At 31.0% G+C, this 11,261-nt stretch overlaps 1 protein-coding gene across 10 annotated transcripts in view; it reads right to left on the reverse strand.

Annotated features, from left to right (window-relative positions):
- LOC143241002 (uncharacterized) overlaps positions 1 to 10,225 on the reverse strand; it is a 29,605-nt gene extending 19,380 nt beyond the window's left edge. Inside the window, exons 1-4 of one of the 10 annotated variants that reach the window (XM_076484400.1) lie at positions 10,025 to 10,170; positions 4,954 to 5,032; positions 1,893 to 2,014; positions 1,034 to 1,068 (exon numbers count right to left, since the gene is read on the reverse strand). In XM_076484400.1, the coding sequence (XP_076340515.1) occupies positions 1,034 to 1,068; positions 1,893 to 1,937 (80 nt within the window). In that variant the 5' untranslated portion in view covers positions 1,938 to 2,014; positions 4,954 to 5,032; positions 10,025 to 10,170. Of the gene's footprint in view, positions 1 to 1,033; positions 1,069 to 1,892; positions 2,015 to 4,953; positions 5,033 to 9,173; positions 9,694 to 9,778; positions 9,802 to 9,889 lie in introns of those variants that run through there. The other 9 variants (XM_076484398.1, XM_076484401.1, XM_076484402.1 and 6 more) reach the window with 9 other exon arrangements.
- Positions 10,226 to 11,261: the final 1,036 nt, after the last annotated feature.

The raw sequence follows: 11,261 nt of genomic DNA on the forward strand, positions 1-11,261 counted from the left end.
TATATTCCTATGACAATACATGTATATAAAACAACTGAACAAACTATTCTGAGATATAATAATAAATTTCACAGGTTTTCTTTGTTGCAACACTAAGTTTATGTGACCTTTATCAAGTTTTATTAACAAGATAAAAATATATCCTACTGGATGTTCTTTACATGGTCCACGAATGTGTTCTGTTTCAAAAGTAAATAAAACCAAAATTAGTAGTAATAAATGTTTTTATTTCTTACTTTTGAAGTTCATACATCATGTGATGCTATAGCCTATGGAGTACACAATTCTTCTTGTGAAGGATGGTATGAACACATTTTACTTGCACTACATTAGTATAAAATGCAATGTTGACCATTATGCAATATCATTTCAGTGTCTACTGACTGACAGATAGCCTTTGGTCCCCTTTCGAAGGAAATAATTTTACACATATGCATGTGAATGATAAATAACTACAACATCTACAGCTTGACAATGACTGAAGGTGTTGTTCGCTCCTCTATTAGTGCTTTCTCCACCCATACAAGCCATTTTTTAAATATATAATTTTCTCTACAAGTGGGTTTTCTCATCATCACACAACGTGTGAAGTTGTTTCTGACAATTATTTTGGTGGATTATGACTTTTCATAGATACAATGAATTATGAAAAAAATATATATATGTGAATTAAGGAATCTACATTTACAACAAAAAATATAAATTTTGAATTTTTCAAATTATAAAATCACTTGATTAACCTTCTAAGTAAGCTTATGAGAGGCATATGAAATATAACTGAATATGGTGAAGTGGAATATTCGTATGTAACTATTTGATCCATAACAGTTACAAACATCTATCATAGAATTACAAGCTAAGTTTAATTCATATTTTTGACTTCACTGAAAATAATCTTTTCACTAGCCAGGAAATGCTTCTACTTCAGCATTTTGCAAGCACTTGGACAAACACACTTGAAATTTAATTTTTTTAAATTCACAATAACATTGTCTTTAAAAATATATTTTGATAAATAATTCTTATAACTTACCACTGTTCAATTTTTTCTTCACACTTTTCAAGGGCCTACAAAACAAAGTAATATTTATACAAACCTGCAGTCGTAAAATAATAATAATTTAACCTATTAATATGCAGTACTTGTATTTGTAATCTAAAATAATTACAGTCCTATGAATCAAACAACACAAAAGAGGTATTTATTTTGAAGAAAAATAATTTGAAAGATAGTTTTTTTATACATTCAAAATCAAAACTTCCAAACCTTGATGGAGATGCATTAAAAAAAAAAGTGTGGGCAACCAAAAAATTAATAATATTAACTGATATCCCAATAAAAAATGCTTCTGATCTATAGTGATCATGTAATAAGGCAACCAGGTTATTTGAAAAGCCTTGACTATCTCAATAAATACAGTTTAGTAACATGCAAAGACAACTTACAATTACTGAACTTTAAACAAGTGACAGAAACTAATTCCTAGATACATTTATGTATCTGAATGCAGTTTACATAATAAACTCCATTAGCAGTAGACTGAAACCTCAGTGTTAGTGTTGTAGAAGTTGTAATGAAAAAAAAACTCGCCAACTCCTTCCCAAAAGTGGTACTTAAGTATTTAGGTACTGCAGTTTAGCACATATCAATGCCATGTGTTTACAAACCAATCAACTTGTATAAAGCAAGTAAATGTCATGTTACATCATACATAGGATGATTGTACAAAGACAGGAAAACTTCTAAGTCGTCATTAATGTAAGTTGTGCATTTAATATGATATGATAATATAGGGAATGACAACACACTTCAACCTGATGAAAGAAATCAAGCAAATTCAATTTCTTACAATTTTTATCAAAAGTTAGAGATGAGTAAAAATTAAACTTACCTTACGCTGATCTTCTTTAAGCTTATCAACAAAAGTTAAATCCATCTTGTTTGTTTCTTAGGGAAATCAAAATTTCATGCTCCAATTAGAAAGGCCAGAGTTTGAATGTAATTTATCTCAACCTATCAAAATGCATATATAACAGAACACTATCAGGTAATAAGTGCTGCTGAGTGCTCTAAAAGTACAGTTTTTATACACAACTTTACAAAGGTCATTTACTTCGTGATGACAAGAAACCCACTTGAAGTAAAAACGTATTCTCAAGACGGCTAGTATGGGTGTTTAATCTTTAATTAAAATAAAGTACAGAACAATGTTTTGACCTTCCTAGGTCATCTTCAGGTTAACAAAAAGTTTCCAGTAGCAAACCCTACCAAACGTCTTGAGAATACAAAGATCATTTACATAATTCATTAGTTTTAAACTCTGGTCATTTACGTAATTCATTAGTTTTAAACTCCGTTTGTCATAAAGGATAATGAAAAATATTCTGATGTTCACAATGATGGATGGGTCATTTTATTTAGAAAGATTAAGATCTTTGGTTTTTTATCAAGAAAACAATAGTAAAAGTTCATATTTAGGTTTGCTAGATTATTTGGGGTATGAAAAGGATAAAAGTCTCCGATTTCTTTGTTCAACACCTAGAGACCCATGTTTTAAAAGTTAGGGTAGGCTAGGCTTCAGTTAAAAGCTTTTTTAAGTTTTTACTTTTTCTCAAGGGTTAAAATAAAAGGATAGCTTAGAAGGACCAAATGGTTTCTTGTTATCATTATGTTATCTACTGATAGTTATAATTAGTTATAATTTTTTTCTTATTTGAAATAATAAAATGGTGGCAAGAATCCATAACATACTATTTTTCATAATATTATGCAATAAAAAGTATTCATTTTTAACATAATATTTATAAAACGTATGCTGCTATGACAAGAGTTAAAACATTTTTTTCATATATCTTAAAATTTTCACAGTGAAATATTCTGAAAACCAATTCTTAACATATCTGAAATAAAGACTCATCTCTCATTCTCTCTATATATATTTTGGTATTATTTACCCTCAGAACCAATTAAAGATTTTGAAAGTTTGTCCAGTATACTAAATTTTGAAGATCAAAATTTCCAAATGCTGTAATTATTATTTGAAGAATATGCAAAGAGATGAGATAGTGAAAAATTTACTTTCAAATTTACGAGTCCAGGATGCCCAACTATCTGTAAGATAAAAACTTGGATGCCAGACACTGAGACCATCTAATTAACAAAGCAAGCTTTTCTCTGGCAATTTAAAAAATCACCTAGGGAAAGAGCTTCAATTATAATAAACCTACAGTTTCAAGTCAAATACTTAAGCCTTACAATATACTTTCGTTGTAATGATTGGTCAATTTCCAATACAAATAATACTACTTTTGATAATACAAATATTTATGAGAAAAACTGTGAATAAAGTATTTAGCAAGAAATAATATTGATACAAATTATTGCATGTTGGCTCTGATTAGCATATGTGAATTATTATTTAGACATTTTCCAAACATTTACACCTTACACATAGTCTTAAAAGTTATTACTTTACTAAAGTTTAGGTTTTTCTTTTCTTAAAAACTGGTTTGTTTTTCTGGGCCTAATAACATTTGTTTTAACACTGAAATGAACAATCTCACAAATGGGTTCTGAGACTCAGCTGTTTGTTATCTTAATTACAGTAAGCCTCAAATATCACACACACACAAAAAGATTTTATTTTAAATAAATAGCTTATATATGATTCAAACCCTTTTAATTAATTGTAAACATCCTTTTATGAGTTAATTATATTAATGCTTAGCATATTATTTAATAGTGCATAAGGATAGCAACAAAAATGTTAATTTAGACTAAGTATATAGTTCAACACTTGCTTAGTAAATAATATAGTTAGCAAATTTTGAAAAACCATCAGGAATACTGATCAATAATGTATGCAAATAATATTTAAAGACAATACATTTATCAAAGTTGTTCATCCACCAAACTTTAAAGAACACTCAAAGCTAACCCCTATCATCTAAATATTTATCAAGCCTTCCATTAAACTCAAATTTACTGCATCCACCTGTTCTGAAAGCAACTGAACTCAAAGACCAACCACCTTGTGTGAAAAATATAACTGGCATAACTGAAAATTACTCCCACACTAACAAAATTTGTGTGTTCCCTAGTCCTACTATTATCACTACAGGTATGAAAGAAAATGATGCATCAACACTATCAGTTCCCTTAACAATCTTAAACACCCCAATCAGATTCCTTTTAACCCTTTTTTTTTTCAAAAGCAAATGATTTTAGAGATCTTAACATTTCCTATTCCAGTATTCTCCTAGTAATACTCCTTTGATCCCTTTCTAGCAATTCAATGTTGTTCTTATGGTAAGGAGGCTCAGATGGAACATAATTTATAAAATGAGGTCTTAACAGTATCATGTACAATGAAATTATAAATTATTTACTTTAATACTTGTACAGACACTTATTTACTATGATGAATTCTGAGGTCCCCACTTGTGACACTTATTCAGTATAAGCTCTATTGCACCCCACTTGCAAAACTCATTCAGTATGATTAGCTCCACTGCACCCCACTTGTGACACTTCAGTATGATTAACTTCTGAGGTACCCCACTTGTGACACTGATCTAGTGTGGATGAATTCCATTTAAACAGCTACCTATTTTTCATCCAATGAGCCACATTACTGCTCCTCCTCTCCCATCTAAAAAGACAATTTTTTTCAGCAGGTCTTTTATGTGGAACCTTCGGAAAATTCAAATACATATCCTTACCTTTGATTAAATATGCATTACCCTTTTCAAATAATTACATTCTACAGAAGATAAAAAAAAGTCTCAATATACTTCTTATACATATTCAAACTGTGCTTTGCTTTGAGACATAAAATCACTTTTTAACAACATTAATTTTGGTGTAATTATAATTTTCTATCTAAATATTCTTTTGAAGAGATCTATTGCAGTAAAATAATTCCACATTTATTGCAAGCTGCCCAAACTTACCAATCTTGGAAGCACTAATGATGGAACACATTCAAATATTGTACTCATTATACACAATCCATGAAATTTCTTCAGAAGTCTGAAAATAAATACACCATCCTTATCATTTATAGTATTTTTACATTTAATGGGAGTTTGTAAACTTTATTTTAATAATTTAATTTGGGTTAATTTTCATTCTCTTGCTGAAGTTTTATTTCCTCCATCTGCTGTCTTTCCTTTCTTGCTTAATCTTCAGTTACTATCAATTTTTATTTTAAATCTTTCTCTTATATCATCTGCTCTCTAAAACCATCCGAGTTACTCATCGTGCATTTGCTACACCTATAAAACAGGTGTTTTTTTTATAAATAATAAAAAGCCACAGAATTTGTGAAGACAGAGCCAACCTTTTTAAACCTAACCCAATTTAAAGTCATTGTTCAGAACCATCACTAAAACTTAAAAGGACAGGACTTCAGAATGAAGAGATTAAAAAGAAACTTATCTGTCTGTACCAAAGAGATAAGAAAGAATCAGTAGCACATTATTATTAATCATGATATTATTTGATATTTGTTTTTCTGCCTCTAAAACCAGAGAATGTTGATTGCTGATGATGAAAGCCAATCAGAAGCATTGAGAGAATTAACTGTTTTATTAAATGTGCACTCTTGTATTGAAACATACTTTGTGAGAAGATCAAATCCTGATTTAGGTTTAGCCTGCATCATGTGTTTCTGGTTTAGTTTACATAGCTTGTAGAAAGGTACTGACTGGGGGCATAGCAGGGGGTTAAGTACTACTGCTTGTTAGATGCTATGTAATTCTGATAAAACTGCTTTCTTGATGTAAATGCTAAAGTAATGCAAAAACTATATCTAAAGTTATAATGTTTATCTGACACATCATGAGTTTGACTCAGTTCAGGTGGAACTGTATCCTCAGAAGCAACTGCTTCTAAATAAAATTCCTGTTTTTAGAAAGCTGATATATAGTTTTGAGAGAAGAGATTTTTTGGATAGGATACTCCAAGAACCTGAGTAGATATATCCTGACTGATTATATCCACAGGAGATATTGGGTTTGTTTTGTTTAGAATTTTGCACAAAGCTACATGAGGGCTATTTGTGCTAGCCATCCCTAATTTAGCAGTGTAAGACTAGAGAGAAGGCAGTAGCTAGTCATCACCATCCACTGCCAACTCTTGGGCTACTCTTTTGCCAATGAATAGCAGGATTGACCATCACATTATAATGCCCCCATGGCTGAAAGAGCGAGCATGTTTGGTGTGATAAGGATTCAAACCTGCGGCCCACCAATTATTCTTCAGTGAAAATAATCATAACATTATAACTCCTCACACCTGTAAAGGCAAGAATGATTGGTGAGACTGGGGATTCGAGTGCCCTAACCATCTGACCATGCCAGAAAGTGATGACTACTATGATCACCACAGAACAAAAAACAAGAGTTGTCAGGCATTATTGGCATAATGTTTAAGAAAATGGTCATTTAACTAATCCACCAAAGTTGATGTACAAACCAACCCTGAAATCATTTACAGTATCTGTGTGTGTATGTGTTTTTTCTGATAGCACAGCCATGTTGGGATATCTGCTGAGTCCAAGGGATCAAACCCCTGATTTTAGCATTGTAAATCCATAGACTTACTGCTGTACCAGTAGGGGATTCAGTTACAGTATCTAGAGAAAGGTTGTGAATTACTCTCCAATTATACAGAACACTACTTATAATGGGATGAAGATAATAGTACTAATACAATCAATAACTGTAATAATGCACTTGCTTACTTAAGCAGACTTCTACTCATCTGTGCAATACAAAAAAAACATTACTTCATGGTTAGTTCATCAGTTGTGCTAAGCCAGTTAAAAGAGATTCACATTTTTGAATATTGATACAGAATTTACTCTTAAAATATTTTTGATTAACTCCCTCAACTGGTTCTTAAAGTTTTGGTCACTGACTCCTGTACAACTATGACCTGTTTTGTATAAAGTCTAAATTTGACTTTTTTTTTTGAAATTCTGTACAGAAACTTCATCTTCAGTTGGATTGAAGGCATGTTTATTACTATACAGAACTTTCCCAGGTTTTCTGTCTTAATATTTAGTTAGGAACAGTGTACAATTTCATGGCTTTATGTGATATCATCTGTGGCTGAATTTCTTGTAGGGCATTCTGTCACAGTCTAGTTACTTCATCAGTGTATTTTGTTGAAATATGGCATTTAAAGATTAAGGATTCATTTCTGTTTATGCTTTGTCATATAATAGAACAGCTTATTAAATATATACATTAATATTTAGTAAAATTAGCATTTATAATTTATGTTGATGGTTCCAAAGCTAGAACTTGAAGATACGTCTAAACAGTCCACGATTCATCAGACGGCCTTCAACATTGTCAGTTTTTTTTGTTTTTTTTTTTTGCTTGTTGACAGGAACTGTTCGACAACATATGAACAGTAATCATATATTTAACATCAATCAACTGGAAAATTCAAACTTGCCCATAAGTTAAATGCAAGTTGTAGTATTGAAACAAATAAGAAGCACACCACCAAAACATTATACTTGGCAGCTCCTTCCATGCATTGTGGCAACCAATGTTTACAATCTGTGGTACTTCAATAAAATTACTGAATACCTAGTGTAGAAGACAAGCACTATGGTAGAATAAGTGAGAAACACAAAATGTACTCTAACCCTAATAATTGTCATACAGAAAACAAGTTCATAAACATACCCATGTACTTCTCCCTATAATGAATGTTTAATTAACAACATTGCTAAAATAAGTTATGAAAAATAATGCTATCACTTGTATTTTTTTCTTAAGAGTTCAAAGGTCATTTATTTTCTAATAAAACTGTCAGTGTTACTCTGTTCCATTCTATTGTATTCTTATTGTCATGTTTATGTAATATAATTTAACTAATCAATTTCATTGAAATGATAATGCTTAGGTAGAGATATGTTTTGCTTAAGTCAGATGCAGTTCTTTTAATTAGAAACAGCAGGATGCTTTTGCAATGCTCATTTACTGTATGTAGCTATATGACTATTACATGTACCATCAAATACATATATTTAATGTGAATTTTCCAACTGAAAATATAAAATGTGGATTACTTATAATGTCAAAGAGTCATCAACCAAATATAAACAAAGTGATGTTACCAGTAAATTAAGCAAATGGTATTACTGAAGATTTTAATCTCTGTTTGGTAATGTGTTTCAAACATTCAAAGGTAAACTTACCCTTTGATGAAGTCCTAATTAGCTAAATCAACATTTTATATAAATGATCAAATTATACATGTTGAAATTAAAGTGATGTTTACTTGAAGCTGTTAAGTACAAATCATTTTATTTCAGACATAACAGCTGAGCTCGTAGCATTTCATTTTTGTTTGTCTATTCATTTTATATGTTGACCCATCATGACCAACCCATTCATTTTATCAAACACTGATCTCTCTATATCCAACAGTAACACCAAGTATTTAGACCACTCTTAACCTACCCCAAGCTTGTTGCATCTATCATGTCTGAAGACAAGCTACTTTAAAGATTAACTAACCTATCTGAAAAATAAAATTGTTAAATGTTCAGGTGACTTCTCTGTCATGGTTAACCCTACATCTCCTAATACTGCCACTTTGGTTTTTAAATGCAAAATATATTATGCACTGATCTTATTCATTCCTTTTATAATTTTGAAAATTTGAATCAGATCCTCTCCATTCTTTTCTCAAGAGAAAACAATTTTAAAGACCTCAAGAGGTCTTCATATGATAGCCCCTACCTCCTATGATTCATCTAAGCTTTCCTATAAACCCTTTATAACAACTCCATGTCCATATTTAAGGGGATCAAGATGGATATAACACTTATGCCTAAACACAAAAATATGTACAAAGGCACAATAGCCTTCTCTGACTTGTATTACATATTCTTGCAAATACAACCATAAATCCCATTTGCCTTATATTGGGCAAAATCATACTTTCTGGAGGGTTTAAGAAATTGATTAACCAAAACAATGTTATCTATTATTTATCTGTCTAACTTGCTAAATAGTCCAAGATAAAATTCATTTATGCAAACAGCGTTATTCTCCTAACAAACACCCACATCCAAACCTTCAACATGAGCAAACTTAACCATTCTCTTAAAAAAATCATTAACGTATATCAAAAAGAGAATAAATACCACAGCACAAAGACTCATGATAAATCATTTGCAACTCCAATCTAGTTTGGTATTAGATCCTTTACTTCAACTTTTAAACTAACTCATCTCCACATCCACTGAAATATTTCCTTTAGCACTAGTATTTTATGTGCAACTTTGTTAAATCTTTCAAAATCCAAGTACACCCATTCCACATTTTTACCCTCGTAAACATAAGTAGTAACACTTCAAAGTTCAAATGTTACAGGAAAGTTTTGTTGTTCACTTTTATAATTTGTATACGACTTACAGATAAGTTAAAAGTATTTATGATGGGTGCTGCCCTCTAATGAGAACAAAACATTTTTATGCGAGGTAGTTAACGCAAATTCCTATTGCGTATAAATCTACAAAGATAAAAAAGTTCACTTTCCCAAACAAAAGACGTTAACTTTAAGAGCTCCGATTTTTCTTTGAGAAAAAATCCGTAGCTCTGTTGGTATTAACACTAACACTAGTAACTATGAATTACAACGTAAGCACCAAGGACAATTGTTTTCTGAACAAATATCATTAGTAAAACAGCAAAAGTCTCCGCTCTACTTGTGTTAGTCCTAGAAGTAAGGCCTAAAACTTAATCTTACCATAATTTCAATAACATGTACTACATAACCTACAACTAGTGGTAATAAAAACTTTAGTAGTACAAAGGTAGGCCTAACATAAGCCGTAATTCTCTGCACCATAACACTCACCGAGTCAGTAGTACAAATGTAAGTTGTAGTTTACTAATATAACGCTAGGCCTAGTGTCAGTACTAAAATCCATATATAATCACACAATACCATGTTACTCATTAGTTCTAAGTCTTAAAACTCAAATTTTCTTACATGGTTATTAGATACTGTACTGAATAAAATGTACTTATACTAAATTACAGAACAAAATTTGCCATGTCAATCACATATAACAGAAAACCTTTCATCGTCTACTTATGTCACAGTGAACCACATGATGAAAAAACTCATGCAAACCTGTCCCGCCACCACAATACAAGTCAACCATTTTCTATATAAACACCTCATTTAAAAAAACTAAAACAAAAGTTTTTATCATAATCAAATTTAAAAAGGAAAGTAATAAAATTGTCAAGAAAATTAATTTATAATGCGCAATTAGTAATTTTATAAGATAATATCATAGATATTTGGTGTGCTTATTGTTTTAATTCTTTGTCTATTGGTAAATAAAAATATTAGTAATGATAGTAATGTAACCATATAAGCTTTAAAACTAAGTTGAAACTTCAAGCCGACACTTGCAACACTCCTTTTTGAATTTCGGAGCTGATGATCCAACTTGGAATCTGAATAATACGAATATGTATTCCCCCACCTTTGCGTGCATTATAAGAGCGACGATCAAACTGTAGCGTTGATGGTTTTGTTTGGTCATTTTCAAACACAAAGCTATACAATAGGCTATTTGTGCTTCACTTGCCACAGGTATTAAAATCCAGTTTTTAACATTGAACTACTGCGGAAGGGGAGCACGTGATTGGTAGGTGGTACAGTGTTTCTTACCAGCTTTCTTTCATCTGTACAGTAGCTCAAACATAGCTTTATTATAAACACAAAATGCAATATAAACTAAATTTTCCCCAGTTAGTGAAATATAACCAGAAAAAAATTCTATGTTGCGACACAATAGATGTTTTTTAGAATGATCAATAAAAAATCCTTAAAGGAGGCATTTAAAATACCATCTTACACAAAAACACAAACAAAAACCACACACGCAGAAAGAGTCATTAGTTTTCTTTGACGGTTTGTCTACTTCTAAAGCCATAACTAAGTTATCTGCTATGGAACAATAACCTTTTGTTTCTAGAGACACAAATATTTCAAATAGGATCAAGTTTAATGTCTCTTCTTTGAACTTTTTCAATTTTCTAAAGTTGGTTAGTGCTTTGACTGTGTGTCAGTACTCAGCTATGGATCTTACTAAAGTAGTTGTCTGTAATCTTAACCGTTGTTCTGGCGAACTAAATAAGGCTCCAAGATCTTTCTCTTCCACCTCATTTGAAGTTAGGAAGACATTTTTTTAGGGCTAGCTGTATATCTTTTA

This window comes from Tachypleus tridentatus, chromosome 13, assembly GCF_004210375.1.
Source record: "Tachypleus tridentatus isolate NWPU-2018 chromosome 13, ASM421037v1, whole genome shotgun sequence".
NCBI lineage: Eukaryota > Metazoa > Arthropoda > Merostomata > Xiphosura > Limulidae > Tachypleus > Tachypleus tridentatus.